Source organism: Molossus molossus, unplaced genomic scaffold, assembly GCF_014108415.1.
Source record: "Molossus molossus isolate mMolMol1 unplaced genomic scaffold, mMolMol1.p scaffold_m16_p_12, whole genome shotgun sequence".
Classification (NCBI taxonomy): Eukaryota; Metazoa; Chordata; class Mammalia; order Chiroptera; family Molossidae; genus Molossus; species Molossus molossus.
Window position 1 is genome coordinate 6445415 of NW_023425347.1, and position 16376 is coordinate 6461790.

General features: G+C 39.0%; 1 protein-coding gene across 1 annotated transcript in view; it reads right to left on the reverse strand.

Moving 5' to 3' along the window:
- The window catches only part of GMDS (GDP-mannose 4,6-dehydratase), a 663665-nt gene that overhangs the window by 486504 nt on the left and 160785 nt on the right, over nt 1-16376 (reverse strand). The window contains exons 3-4 of the mRNA XM_036256635.1: nt 9059-9146; nt 7169-7278 (exon numbers count right to left, since the gene is read on the reverse strand). Coding sequence (XP_036112528.1) covers nt 7169-7278; nt 9059-9146 — 198 coding nt within the window. The remainder of the gene's footprint in view (nt 1-7168; nt 7279-9058; nt 9147-16376) is intronic.

Below are 16376 nucleotides of genomic sequence, written 5' to 3' on the forward strand. Positions count from 1 at the left end.
TTCCAGGCAGCTCTCCCTGAAATAAGGGCTTGAGCTGGCTCATCGCCAAGATCTCTTTCACCTCAGAATGCTATGGCCCATTTAATAAAAAACCAAGGCTCCAAAACATCATTTTCCCCTTTATAATATGTCATAACAAGTTAAAGTTTCAGTGGCAGGAATTACAGGCATTTGAATGAGGAAAACATTCTTGCATAAGATTTCGAACAGCAGCTGCTGCAAAGGGCAGGCCTCTGTCTCAGGCAGAGCAGCAATAAATGGCACGTTGACTCATTGTGTTACCTTAGCCCATTCATTTCTCTGGATAATTTCCTCATGTGGGCCTAAATTAGGAGCAGGGAGCACACACAGGGGCTGGGGGGGAAGGGGCAGCAGAGTAGCCAAGTTGCATTTCCTGTCTTCCTCCAACGAAGCTCCTACTACATTCCTTTGCTCATCTACTTCATCCCTCGGATGGACTGTGTAGCCACTCCTGGGAGAGTTACTGTTGTAAATAGGACAAGCAGCCTTCTCGAGAAGCTAACATTTAAGCAAAAATTGGAAAAAATTAAGGGAATGAGGCAAGTGGATACCTAGAAAAGAGTACTACCATCAAAAACAGCAGAAAAGGCCCATAGGATCCACAGCCTAAGGTGGGTGCTCATTTTACAGATGAGAAAATGGAAGCTTAGAAAGGCTGAGCGCTCTGCCAAAGTCACAGAGCTGGTTGGTGATCTGAAGCCAGGTAAAACACCAAGCCCAGGTTACGGGGTGGGCCTGGATCTGTTATTTTAGGATGTACTCTGGGAATTCTGATGTATACACATGACATGAGCACTCTTGCCTGTAACACAGTGTCATGAAAACCATCCTCCCTTCTACTCCATGAGAGACGCATCTACTCCAACACTCATCACCATGCTCTTTATCTGTGAGCTTCTTTATGTATCAGACCCTGGTAAAAGGTAGCAACAAGGTTGGTAGGAACATAGCTGTACTCACACAACTTGACTAAATGAACTCAAACATGCAGTTGTGTGAGACGTGGGGCAAGAGCCTCACTCAGATTATGGATGTTCTGACAGTTCCCTTTCTAACAGCAATAGCTATGCGCCTACCTAAGTCCTCATTTTCCTCCTCTATTTACCTCCTTGTCAGGCTCCCCAGGATCCAAAATAAATAAAAGAATGAACAAGGACATAGAAGAACAGTCCTCTCTGCTATTTGCTCTGGGCTTTTAATAGGCCACCCCTACCCCTGCTATAATTACACAGTAAAGGGCTACATTATTGCAATTTTATTTTGTTCTATAACTAGGTTATTTCCACACTAACCAGATGCTCAACCTAGGCACCTGCCCTTCCCCACTTATAAGCAATTCTCCCAATGCATTTAGTCACCCAGCCCCTCCCCTCAATTACAGCAGCCATAAGAGGTTTAGGCTTCCTGGAGATAAATATAGGAATTAGGGCTCCAGCCATAAATTTCAACTCAGAGGACCAGCCAGGAAAAAGCCACTGGACATGACAATTCTTTAACCAAGGTTAAATTGCTCAGTCCCCTTCCCAGGGACCACTCTTTAATTCCCATGCATGTTTTTATTCCCAGCTTCATTCCCTAGACTGGCTTTTCTGTCTCATCTCTCCCTGATTTACATTTTGCTTGGCCACTACATGAGCTACTTGGCTCACAATCAACTCTGCTTCTTGCCTAGCTTTCTGGGCTGGAAGTACCACTATGAGGACAATTTAGATCTGGCTGCTTTATGCTTTCTGTTCAGAACCTGCTAAATGGTCCCACACGACAAGAAGAGAAAACCCTGACCCACTCATGCTGCCACGCCCCAGTTCACCTTCCCACCACAGAAGCCTCTCACTGTCATGAAACAAAATTAAACAGATAATTTATATAAAATTAAAAAGGGAAGTAGTAAAGATAATTAAAGAGTTAGAAAATGAAAGAAAAGAACAGAATTGTTGAATTTGAGTAAGAGAAAGTTCAAGGAAGACTCAGTAATGGTCTTCAGCGCTGAGAAGGAATTTGAAAATCCTTTTCAGAACAGTCAGAGGAGTAAATCACTTTCTCTACTAGAGACACAAGGGGGGAAATAAGCTTAAGAAGAAACTTAGGTATGTAGAGAAAGAAAGTACTTAAGGTATCTTACATTAGAATTATTACTAGTAGAAATAATCATTTTCTTGGACGGTCTTTAAAACAAACTATGGAATAAGGACCTAGTTCCAGTAACCAGATGTGGACTCTGAGCAGGCAACTTCGTTTATAAAATGAAAATTATATTAAATTCTTTCTAAAGTTACTTTAACTCTAACATTTCATGATTGCATAAATTTCATTCCTTGGGAAAAAATGGCAATTCCAAGCTGACATTGTGAGACGAAAGGGAGTAACAGAACTGTGTTTACTGTAGAAAGATCTTGTCCAACATTATGACTTCAAGAGTGACAGTAAGGAATGTTAAAAAGATAAGAAATTTAAGACAGAAATTACTGAAAAAGTATTATTTACACATTAAGAGCAAAACACAAAAAAGAACAATAAAGCAAGCTCCAAAACATGTCCCCACAAAATGGGCAGCGCTCTACACTGGGTCATTTGTTCCCACTCGGATGACGTCATCATGCGAGGTTTCACTACTTTTAATAACTAGTACATTTCAGCCATCTCTCACTCTCTCCCACATACGATCAAATCAGCCTCTCAATGACCTACACTTCATGAGTCATAATTTTTCTGTTTATGATTCAGAAAATGTCTTCAGTCAGTCTTTCCCAGACTGCTGTGGGTTTATTCCAAGAACCAATTTCATCTTCATTGGTTTCCTACAGGAAACCAGACCAACTTCCTATTATTTTATTTTCCTTACTTTTAGCATACCATAGCCCACATCAAATTAACTGGAAGTGAGAGTGATAGAAGACTTTACTCTGTGCAAAAGAGAAGCCAACACAAACAATGCCCAGTCTAGAAGTCACGGATTCAAAAGTAAATACAAAATGTGCTAATATTAGAACCTTCTTTCAAAAGAGTTCCAAACTAAATAGCAAGAAATGCATTTTAATTAACGCTGCTGCAAGCATTCCACTGACAGAAAGAACTTCTGTTTAAAAACTACTGTCTATATCCCCAGAAGAGGAGGTGGTGGGGGAGAGATAAACCACAGAACTTATATGCATGTACGCATGAACAATGGACATGGACAACAAAGCTGGGGACAGGGAGGGTAGGGAGGGGGAGGGGGGATCAGTGGGAGGGAAAGGAGAAACATCTGTAACAAAGATAATTAATTAAAATATATATAAATAAATAAAAACTACTGTCTATGAATGCTATAGATCCTACAAAGCTAATTAATATAAGAAATTTATTATGAAAAAACAAAATATGTATTTTCTATCCTAATCCCTAACAAGCTGCTAGGAGAACAGGCAGACAACTGAGCCCAACACACAGAGCCTGGGAGTTGTGGGGATAGAGCAACATCTCCAGAGCAACTTGGCAGTCCATTCTCACCAGCTGGCCATGCCAGCCCCTGCCCCACCCACTCCCTCCATGACTAAGGATCGATCTGACCTTAGATCACAGCAGAAATAGTGGCACGGTACATGGGTGTGTAAAGGACGTTCGGACAGTGGCTTGTACTCATGCTATTCTCCTAAAATACTAGGAGTACCCGAGAAGTATTTATTCTCATGGACTACATACTCTGAAAATGGTTTCTGAATGTGAAGAATTTGGGTATAAACATATATTGCATTCTCCTTACATCCTTTCCATTCTCGTCATTCCTGATCTTATGGGTATCGTTTTAGGCTTTAAATGCTCACACAGTCATTAACTGCCAAGGAACAGGGCTTTACCATGTCAAATTCCAAAGCTGACACATTAAAGAAAGAAGGACTCAGAAGAATGATTTAAAGCACATATTATATCTGGATAAACCAAGAAACCTGAAACATTAGAGCAGCAGTTCTCCAAGTAAAGTCCCCACACCAGGAACAGCATCGCTTGGACAGGTCCTAGGAAGGGAAGTTCTCAGACCCCACTCTAGACCTACTGAATCAGAAGTTCTGGGGAAGTGAGCTTTATCATATTCTCTCTCTTCCTCATACCAGGAAATTTCTAGAAAATACTCCACTCAATTTACATTTCCCTCACAACCCCTTAACTTTTAAACACTCTGTATCCTGACTACTCTTCTATTGTATCACTAAAATGCTCTTTTTAAGTCAAAAATCAACCCTAACCTAACCGCTGAGGGCAATGACTGTTTCCTGTGCCACATCTGAATTACCTAGCACAGCTGACAGCCCCTACTGCTTGAAATGGCCTTTTTTTTTTTTACTTCTGTGACACAATTCCACCTTCCTGCCTCTCCCTCTCCCACTTCCTGTCATCAGTGACTAGTCTTGCTCCTTCCACAATAAACATACATGCTTGACCCCAAGGCTCAATCTTCAGTCTTCTACTCCTCTTTTTTCAGCTATTGCTTTGGCATCTCAAGAACTCCCAGAACTCAATTTACATCTCTGTACCCCAAATCTCTCTCAAATCTCCCAGCATATTTTAAACTACCTCATGACCTGCTTCACTCGAATGTCTGTCCAGTACTACCAATGAAACATATCCAAGAGGGAGCTTCTCATGTCCTCTACCCGACTCCAAGAGTTCCTCCTTCAAAGCCTGGTTCCCTGCACACTTAAGTATCACTTTCTCTCTTCTCTGGCCCCCCATACCTTGCCAGGAAAGGGGTCACCTCTACCAGGCATCCTGTTTCACCTTCATAGTTTCCACTTCTAATGCCAGCATCTTCATCCAATAGCTTCCTATGTTTTCTGAAGCTCTACCTCAAGACTTCTACCTCTAAAACTCACCTCTGAATCCGAAGCTGCCCAAATGCAGCCTAGTTCTTACTTAGCCTTACCTCACATTTCTCCTCAACAAATGTTTAGCTCAGCTAATCTAGAATGCTCATCATGTTGTAAACATGTCCCAAGCTTTCTCACTTCTGACTCTTGGCCTTATATTATTACCTCCATTTTAAGTACCAGTTCCCACTATGTCTATAGATTTCCTTCCTAAACTTTCTCCTTGACAATATGCAGAATTCCCTCAAACTGAAGTTCTCTTTCACGCTTCTCCATAGACCCAAATACTTAATACCAGCCTCTGTCACGTGCCACCATGCACCCCTATGAAAGTTGAGATCCTTCACAACAGAAGTGGGTTTTACGCATGTTTGTGTCCTCCACTCTACCATGCATGCAAATATTTGTTCAAGGACTAAATGATCTTATAAGCCAAAATACATATTCAATTATGTACCATTTCTGCTAATTATCCAGCCTTTGGGAGCAGGCAAAACACTGTAAAAACAGATAAACTTCACATATGTAGCAACTTAGAAGAATCAACTCAAACTCCTATGTTTTCTACATGTATTACAGTACAACCACCCTCGAAGGATAACCAGGTACTATAGGCTCACTTCAAAGTGAGGAAAGTATATCAGACTTTTTAAATTGAAAAAACATTTTAGAAAAAAAAAAAAGACCGACTCACTTAATATCAAAATGGAAGGGAGGGAGGCCTTCTATAAATAAATCTTTATAAAATTTCCTGCATCTCACACCATGTGTTTGTAGCTTTCAGAGGTGATAAACTATCTACAATCCCAGAGGAAACTTCTTAATCTGAAGGAAATTAAATAACAGAGCATTCATTCCAAAATATTCTATTTTGTCTGGCAGATACTCTCATGGTTGGTCAGGAAGGCCAAGCAGCTAGATAAATTATAATGTGGAAGAAGATGGACTGATTGCTTCATTTAGGGATAAATAATTCATTCCTGGAGTGATAAAGAGTCACTGCTTCTCTATGGCAAAGAGGGGTGATAATCTCTCAAGGCATGGTACGCAGGATACTCTTTAAAAATGAGAAAACACACTTAGAATCATTTAGAAAAATAGCTCTGCTCTAACCTTGATACCTTTCACAGATCAAAGTTTAAGCTTGGACACAGAACAGAATCATCAGAAATTAAGAAAGGGGTTAAATTTCTTTTTCTTCTGAGACAGAACAGACAAGAAATGTTATTATTGATTTATATGTAGCAATCCTTCAAGTTAATATTTTAGAGAAAAATTATAAAGAGTCACACTCAATTTTTAAATTTGGTATCAGTGACAAAACTGAGCTTACCACAAGATTTCTCTATGTTCTATACCTGGTTTCATTTGACCTAATTTAATTACTCCCTTAAAATAACAGAGATATAAGAACAGGCATATAGCTTCCATTCTGCCCCAAGTTGGGATATGGAGAAATAGCAAATAAATAACAAATCACCTTAAATACTTTCTGAAAGAAGACTGCTGAATTCATTCATCAAACAGCAAAAAGTACTGATAGATTTTCTGGACTGTTTTAAGTTAGTTAATTTGCTCTTATTTCAAAGCTCCACTAACTATCCTGATTGTATAAGTATCTAAATAGATGTCACATCCTCCCTGGCTTCAGATTTCACTCACTCAAGTGAGCCCTAGAATCCAGCAACAAAACTTGACTTAAACAAACTTCTTAGAATCCCGGGGATGGGCTGCTCAGTTAACGCAAATTTGTTCCAGAATAAAAAACTAAAGAGAAGAAATCAGTATTAGCTGTATCATACAAGAGGCAAAAGAGTTTTTCTTCCAATGATTTTTACTACGTATAATAAAAAGTTAATTCTGTTAATTTTAACATATTATTGAGACTAAAAAATATTATTTTCTCAGTGATATAACCACTACCAAAAATTAATATTAAAATAGAAGTTTTATTGAGTTGCATTTTCTAACATTTTGACAAACACTCATTTACAATGTGATTTGAACTGGCAGAAAATAAATCAAAGTGGGCATCGTAATTACAAGATCAATCCAACATAAATGGATACTGCTATTTTAATGTTAGCAGTAAGATTTTATTATATCGTTCAATAACAGAGAATGTACTTCTTAAAAATGTATTAGTATTTCTACTAGGATTCACTAATACCCAAACTAATATTGATGATTAAATTTCAGGAAAGTGGTTGTATTTTACAGTATCAGAAACAACAGACAAAAAATAAAATACAGACTAATGAAGGAGCACAGCCAGAGAAACTATGACAATGGAAAGGGCTTACTTTGACGTGGCTCTGGGCTCCGAGGTTGTAGATCTCAGTGGGCTTGACTTCGTTAATGATCTTCACAAGGCAGGTGCTATCAGTGAGGTCACCATAGTGCAACTTCATGTCTTTAGGATTCAAAAACAGCATCAGATAGAAGAAAACAACATAAGCCCAATCTTTTAAAACATCAAAATTAAAATGCATATTCTGAAAGTCTGAAAATCAGATTGGTTCTGGATCAGCAGAATATTTAAAAAGTGAAATAGTGCCTGGCCGGTGTAGCTCATTGGTTAGAATGTCGGCCTGCACACCGCAGGGTCTCGGGTTTGCTTTCTAGTCAAGGGCACGTACCTGGGTTGCAGGTTCGATCCCCAGCCTCAGTCAGGGTGCGTGCATGAGGCAATCAATGAGAGACACATGGATGTTTGTCTCTCTCTCTCCCCTCCCTCCCCATTTCTCCCTCCTACTCTCTCTAAAAATCAATGTAAAGAATATCCTCGGCTGAGGATTAACAACAATAACAAAAAGTGAAATAATAAGAAGATATTCATATTTGTTGCTTGTGTCCGTACAGGATTTGTAAAAACGCAGATGAACTTTTTTTTAAAGACACAATATTATGACAGATGTTATACAATTAACATATCTTATGGCTCCCAGGTAGTTGTAAGATGTTACATAAGAGTGAGATTCAGACAAAGAAAATCTCGCCATAATGTGTATTCTCTCTAAAAAAAATCTAACACATTGATGAAAGTGAAGACAGCTATGTTCAAATACTTTTATCTAGCAATTTTTAACTACTTCATAAACATCAATCATTAAGCCACCCATGGAATGCTGAAGTAGTGGCATAACTAATTAAAGGAAAACTAACACCCACTCTAACACCAAATCTAGGCAGATCCTTACACTGACTTCATTAGTCAATGACACACGTATATGAGTGATTTGCTAACTTGATCTTTTCATTATTTTTACACAATTTTGATTTATGTCTAGATCCAATGGCAGTACCATTCTGTACTTTGCGCAAAAATTATAATAATTTTAAAGAGGATTAATGAATAACCTAAATATTAAGATGAAAAGCCTTTTCTAGGGACAACAAGGTCATCTTCCTGATGGTGTCACTACATGTACACATAACCCTACCTTCAAATATTCCAGGTTCCGGGGTAAATACGAAATCATTTATGGTTTACAAGCTGACTGGGTCATCCCTGCTTGCTGGAAAAACTGGATGAGTAAAGCAGGCTAAACTAGGAAGTCAAAAAATGCTGAGTCCTAGTTCCAGCTCTGTCTTTTACATGGTGTGTGGCCTGGACAAAGGGACAACCTCTCTCTGCCCCCATTTACTTATCTGTAAAATGGTCTCATTCACAACCTTGGGAGCTGCTGGAAATATCAAATGAGAACACATAGTGACGGTGCTAGGTAAACTGTACATCTACAGACAGACAATTTTATTAACAAAAATAACAACTGCAAATATTGACAAAGATTATACAGCAATTACATATAGTTTTTATTGCCGTTTTGTTTTGGGAACTGTGTTCATAAATTATTTTTAAAAGTAAATGTACAAAGATTGCTTACCTTAATTACATTAGACCTAATATAAAAAGCAAAAGAGTACTGTGAACATGGAGCTGACCTTACTTGAGGGGACAAGAATACCTGAAGAAGGTCCCTTGAGTGGCATGACCTGACCAATATCCTTGTAACAGCCTAACCAAGATGACACTGTGACCCCGGGGAGCACACAGCAGCAAAGGGTTTCCGAAGCATTCAATACAGGTAATTCGTGGAAATGATGATGGGCTCAGAGAAAAAGAACATTTGAAAATACTTCATAATACAGGAAGTTACAGAAAGAGATTTTAGAAAAATACCATTCCTTACTTCCTTCAATATGAGCCTGGGGGTTTTTATACAGATGTTCAATTCGGCCGGTATTGAATGAACTGGATCTCCGTACAATTCCATGAACCTGCATTTTTATATTATGGAAAGATAAGAATAAATTAGAAATGTGCAATGAAGAGTAATAAGCAACTCAAAAGTTCTTTTGCTAATGTTTAGCCTTTGAAATATATTATTATAAAACATTTTTTTTTTTTTATCCTCACCCAAGGACATTTTTGTTCAGATAGAGTGGGAGGGAGAGAGAGGAAGAGAGAGAGAGAGAAATATCGATGTGAAGGGACACATCGAGTGGCTGCCACCCGCACAACCAACCAGGGCCGGGGACAAACTGCAACCGAGGCACGTGCCCTTAGCGGGAACCGAACCCGGGTCTCTCAGTACCGCAGGTCGACGCTCCAACCGCTGCGCCAAACCAGCCAGGGCTATAAAACTTATTTTACATTATTAAAAGTCCCACCGCGTACAGTCTCCCAAAGAGCCGCAGGCACGCTCCCTCCATCTCTCGCCAGTGTCTCCACTGCCAATCTCAACGAAAGTAATTAGATAATTACGTGACTTCACAGCAAGTGTTTAGTTGCAGATACTCAAATGTCTCCTGTTCCAAACACACACTTACAGTCCTACTGCTGACAAAAATATCTCTTAAATTTGAAAGTGAAGACAGACCACATGAGGCCATATCAGCAAAACAGGCTTGTGACCTCTCTAACATAGAACATGACGCTGAAAGGCTGTGACGCCACCACATCTTTCCAGTGTCCTCAGACCTTTGTATCTTACATTTATTAACATACACACACACACACACCTAGGTCCACAAATATAATCAGAGAGCAGTTGCTGTTTACAGCTACGTGGAAAAGTAAGAAAGCTAAATAGCATAGTTTGGGGACAAGACTTACTACCAAAGACGTGAGAAAACCCAAATGAAGACAGGACTTTTTAAAAATGTTATTTTATTTATTTTTGTTATAGATGTTTCTCCTTTTTCCCCCTAGACACCCTCCTACCGATACCTCCCCATAACAGCACTGTTGTCTATGTTCATTGGTTATGCACATATGCATATAAGTTCTTCGGTTTATCTCATCCCCACCCTGAAAAGAGGACTTTTTAAAAATTTTTTATCTTTGACTTAACCATGATCAGTGTGAGGGGGAAAAAGTCACTGGAACAAGGATGCATGCCTGTCTAATACTGAAGAAAAGACTATTTGTGTCTGATACATAAGATAAATTGTTCAAGACCTGGTACCACTTCCTTCTTCTGTCAAGATTGCTCCCTTTGTGCTGCCAATGCTAACAACAGCTATGTCACTGGCTGTCCAGACCCAGTTCCACTGGTGGCAGTTTTAATCCTCCACTTATTTCAGAAGTGTTCTTTCTAATGTTGGGTAATTTCATTTGCAGCTGAATAGACGTCTATATTTTAACTAAATCGTGTTCTGTCTATTCCAAACAAAAATTAATCCTTCGCATGACTCAAATATTCCAAGTGCAATGGGAAATTATAAGCATATAAGACTTTCTTTCAAATAGAAAGAAATGCCATCGTTAGTTCGTATGACATACATGAGAAACTGACATCGGCAAAAGGGTACCACACACACTCACAATTAATTCTGTTAGCTAGCTGCTTTGTAGTAAAAACTAAAAGTATTCATCCATTCTTTTCTCCCAAAGAACTAAACCAAAAAAATTTTTGGTAAACACGAAAATATTTTAAGAAGGGAACGTCACAACCTTGATTGACATTTTAAGAGGTAAAATCTAGAAAACATTAATTTGATATTTGGGTATACATATCCATTTCTTAACTTAGAAGTGAAGAAAGCAACAATTACATTAACCTTAGGGTTTATTCTACTTGATAGTCTCCAATTTTTCAAACTGTTCTTAATTGGAAAGTTGAACTGCTCTATAAACAATAAATGTTGTTTAATAAACTTATACATAGCAAAATTGGCGTTTACTACCAAAGTTATTTTTGAAATACAAATTTCTCAGCTTTATTTCATTGGCTACAATAATTTATATGTTCTAAAAACAGATTATGTAACTTTGACATTGAAAAAATAAATAAAAATAAGGTTTATTCTATTTTTTCTCTTGATTATTTAATTCTGGGTAAGTCACATACCCAACTCGAAGAGAAATGCCATATACAAACACACTGTATACAAAAATATAAGCTCTGATAAAAAAGGAAATTATATTGATGGATTCAGTATGAAAATCAGACAACTACACAAACTCACAGCATATAAAAACCACAAGTGTGACAGTAAAGTGTTAAGCACTAGTTCTTTTTCGGTGTTTTGTTTTGTCTTAATACCAAATAATGTGTTTTAATTTTCCCTCACTCCCAACTTTTGGTGCATGTACACAGGGAAAGAAAGACCTGCCAAGTGCTTAATCCATGACAGCAAGTGTTGTTCTAAGAACTTATGAAAGCTAAGTCTGTCTGCTTCTGAGACAGGTGAAATATAAACTTTAAGACAAGCCAAAATGTGTGCAAACTGGATAATCTAGTTAAGAATTTGAGATTAGTGGATTTCTCTTTACAGAAGGGATGTAAGTAGAGGTTTTTTTGTTTGTTTGTTTTTATAAGGATTTGGGGGGGAAAGAGATGGGAAGTTAGAAAAACAAAGTGAAAAGACATATGATTCCATATAAACTTAATCAAAATAATTATTAAATTACAGCTCAAAAACAAAACATAATTCTAAAAAACTGAGGTCCTAAAATAAATGAAAGTGAGTATTTTGACAAATAAATTTCATGTCCCATTTAACTAAGTGATGAAAAAGAAAACTTCAAGTTCCCTGTGTCAAAACAAAGTCGGTTTGATTTCAAAACATAGTCAGATTAGGTAATAGAGAAATCCTTCCTTCCTTCCTTCCTTCCTTCTTTCCTTCCTTCCGTCAGTCCCTCCTCCCTCCCTCCCTCTATCCGTCTCCATTTCTCTCCCCCTTCTTGCATCCTAAAAATCCATTTGTTTATTTATTTAATATAATAAAAAAATTAGAAAATTTTTACCACTGGATTTCAAATTATTCAGTGTCTAGATTTTTTTTGGAGGCAAGGACGCCTTCCTGGGATGTTTAATGCCACTTGTTAGTCTTTCTTGAAAAGTATAGGTTATGTGGGTAACATCAATAGCTAACATGTACATGGCAGTGACTATGTGCCAGGTACTGTTTTGTGTGTGTGTGTTTTTATCCTCACCCAAGGACATTATTTGCATTTATCTTCAGATAGAGTGGGAGGGAGAGAGGGGTGAAGAGAGAGAGAGAAACATCGACGTGAGAGAGACACATCGACTAGTTGCCACCCACACAACCCCAACCGGGGCCGGGGACAAACCACAACCAAGGTATGTGCCCTTAGCAGGAATCGAACTCGGGTCCCTCTGGTCTGCGGAGCCAAACCAGCCAGGGCTGTGTGTGTGTTTTTTGTGTTGTTAATCCTCACCCGAGGTTATTTTTCCATTGATTTTCAGATAGAGTAGAAGGGACGGGGTGAGGGAGAGAGAGAGAGAGGGAGAGAGAGAGAGAGAGAGAGAGAGAGAGAGAGAGACACACACACACACACACACACACATCGATTGGTTGCCTCCTGAACAACCCTGACCTGGCCAGGATAGAACCTGCTACCCAGGTACGGGCCCTTGACTGGGAACTGAACCTGAGACCCTCCTCCATGAGCTGGCGCTCTAATCATTGCACTAAACCACCCAGGGCAACCAGGCACTGTTCTTTATAGATACTAAAGCACCTGATCCTCACAACAACCTTCCTATTACTACTCCCATTCTATAGATGAGACAGAGACCACGCAGCTAGTAAGTGGTCATGTTAAAGGGTGGGCATGGCCTTGCTGGGTGGGTCGATTGGTTGGAGCATCGTGTCCTACACCAAAAGGAGTGTGGGTTGACTCCTGGTCAGGGCACGTACCTGGGTTTCCTGTTCAATCCTTGGCCGGGTGTATATGGGAGGCAACCATCGATGCTTCTTTCTTTCTCTCTCTCCTCTCCCTCCTCTCTCTCCTCAGCAAGGAACTTTTTTTAAAAAAGGGTGGACATGGTTCATCATGCTAACACTCAGTATGGTTTCAAAATCAAATCCATAAAAAGTTTTTTTTTTCACCACAGATTCTGGGATATTCAGCAACCCAGAAAAGCAGTTCACGGATTTTCACAGATCAAGAATGGAAGCAAAAAAACTCCATATTCTAACAAATAATTTTCCAGAGATAACAATTAGACAATATTTATATCCCATTTCTGTCTCCTGATCTCCCTAGTTATGCTACCTGTCCTGGGAGGAAAACTCACAATTTACCTATTCTTTATTTCAAATGCTTATATGCTTTGATGTAGTTGTTACCAAGTAATTTAATATAGATTTTTCACATATTCCCAGATAAATTTTAGCTTTTAAAGAGTTTAATTCTGTCCTTCATTCATTTGGTTTCTCTCTGTATTTTGTGCAGTTTGAATTCAATGTTATTTTGTATTAGTTTCAGGTGTACAAAAGTATGCTGTTGGCTTACTGCTAACAATGATGCTAGGAAAACACTGGAAACTAGAATGTAGTTTCCTAAGCTTCATTTCCTTTTTTTGGTTAATCCTCACACAAGGATATTTTTCCATTGATTTTTTAGATAGAGTGGAAGGGAGAGAAAGAGAGACAGACAAACACCAATGTGAGAGACACACATCTATTGTTTGCCTCCTGAACGACCCCAACCCGGGGCCAGGGATCAAACCTGCAACACAGGTATGGGCCCTAGACTGGGAATTAAACCCGCAACCCCTTGGTCTCTGGGACAATGCTCGACCACTGAGCCAAACTGGCCAGGGCAAGAAGCTTCACTTCTGTCAGTTTTTCTTTTTCCCTCATGATGAGAAGGAATGTGCACAAGGCTAGGATCCTGGGCAATGTAAACACACCTGCCTTTCATTAATGCTAAATAATGAACTGGTCTAAGGAACCCTCTGCAAAGCCTGTGGCCCTCAGCTTGTCAGCATCAGGTAATGTGTCGCTCTCTCATTCCTGTATCAATAAGCCCCGAAGAGCCCAGAGCCTCTCTGGACTGTCTTCCACAGACTCTCTCACCGAATCTTCACAACCACCTTAGAGAAAAAGTGCACCTAACATCCCCATTCATGTGAAGGGACTAAACCTGAGAAAGGTACAGTGACTTGCCTAAGGCCGCAGAGCCAGCAAGTGGCAGAGGAGGCCTAGGACACACAGGCTGTCCAGCACTGGGGCCCAAGGGCTTCCTCTCTTCAGTGAGCTGAACAACCTCATTCACTCTGTGCAGCTGACAGAGTATAAAACAGAATTACCCTTTGCACTGCAACAACGTGTAGAAATAAACATGTTTTTTTTCTTGTTTTGTTTACTAGTCCCTTTTGCATATTTTTTATTTTTTTAATTTTATTTTTCAATTAAAGATTAAATTCAATATTGTTTTGTAGAGTTTCAGGTGTACAGAAGAGTGGTTAGTCAATCATAAAATATACTTTACAAAGTGTTCCCGCCCTGGCCGGTTTGGCTCAGCAGTTAGAGCATTGGCCCGCAGACAAGAGAGTCCCGGGTTCAGTTCCCACTAAGGGCACAAGCCTTGGTGGCAGTTTGTCCCCGGCTCCGGTTGGGGTCATGTGGATGGCAGCCAGTCGATGTGTCTCTCTCGCATCGATGTTTCTCATTCTCTCTTCCCACTCTCTCCCTCCCGTTCTATCTGGGGATGAATGCAAAAATGTCCTCAGATAAGGATTAAAAAATAAATGAATAAAAAAAAAAGTGTTTCCTATCACAATATTTCCAGTACCCACCTGGCACCATAGTTATTATACTATTATTGATTATATTCCCTATGCTGTATTTTACATTTGTGTAACCATTTCATAACTACCAACTTTTACTTCTTAATCCCTTCAATTTTTGACCCCGTCATCCCAACCCCTTTCCTCCATGGCAAACAGGACTCTGTCCTGTGTATCTATGCATAAGTTTCAATTTTATTTGTTCATTTATTTTGTTCTTTAAATTCCACATGTAAGTGAAATCATACAGTATTTGTCTTTCTATGATTATCTTATTTCACTTAGCATAATACCCTCTAGGTCCATCCATGTTGTCACAAATGGTAAGATTTCAATCTTTTAAATATGTTTTTATTGATTTTTTAGAGAGAAAGAGACAGAAACATCGATCAGAGAGACACATCAATCAGCTGCCTCCTGCATGACCCTCACTGGGGATTAAGTACAAAACCCTGGCATGTGCCCTAACCTGGAATGGAACTGGGACCTCTCAGTCCCTGGTATGATGCTCAACCCACTGAGCCACACCAGCGGGGCAGATTTCACTCTTTTTAAAAGCCGAGTAATATTCCATTGTGTATATGTACCAACACTTCTTTTGTCCACTAGTCTACTGAAAAGCCCTTGGGTGGCTTCCATATCTTCACTATGAAAATAACACTGCAATGAACATAAGGATGTATATATTCTTTTTCATTAGTGTGTTGGGTTTCTTCGAATATATACCCAGAAGTACAATCATAGGGACATATGTCAGATCCATTTTTAATTTTTGAGAATGTCCATATTGTTTCCCTTAGTGGCTGAACCAATCTGCATTCTCACCAACAGTGCATGAGAGTTCCCTTTTCTCCACATCCTCACCAATACTTTTTGGCTTATTTCCTGACAGTAGTCATTCTGACAGGTGTGAGGTGATATCTCATTACGGTTTTCATGTGCATTTTTCTGATGATTAGTAATGTTCAGCATATTTTCTATTGGCCATCTGTATGTTTTTTTGGAGAAATGTCTATTCAGGTCCTCTGCCTATTTTTAATCACACTATTTTGTTGTTGTTTTTTGTTGTTGTTGTGTGTATTCTTTATAAATTTTAGAAATTAACCCCTTATAAGAGGTATCATTGGTGAGTATCTTCTCCCTCTCAGTAGGTTGTCTTTTTGTCTTGCTGATGGTTTCTTTTGTCATGCTAAAACTTTTCAGTTTGATGTAGTCCCACCTTTCTATTTATTTTTTTAATTATTAATTTATTTTTGTTACAGATGTTTCTCCTTTTTGCCCCAGACATCCTCCTCCCTAACTCAACCCCACCCTCACCCTACAAGCATTATTGTCTATATCCATTGGTCATGCATAAATGCATATAAGTTCTACAGATTAGCTCATTTCTCCCCCTGTCCCTCTCCTCTGAATTTTCTTAGTCTGAACCGTACACCTTTCTATATCTCTGAATCTATTTTGT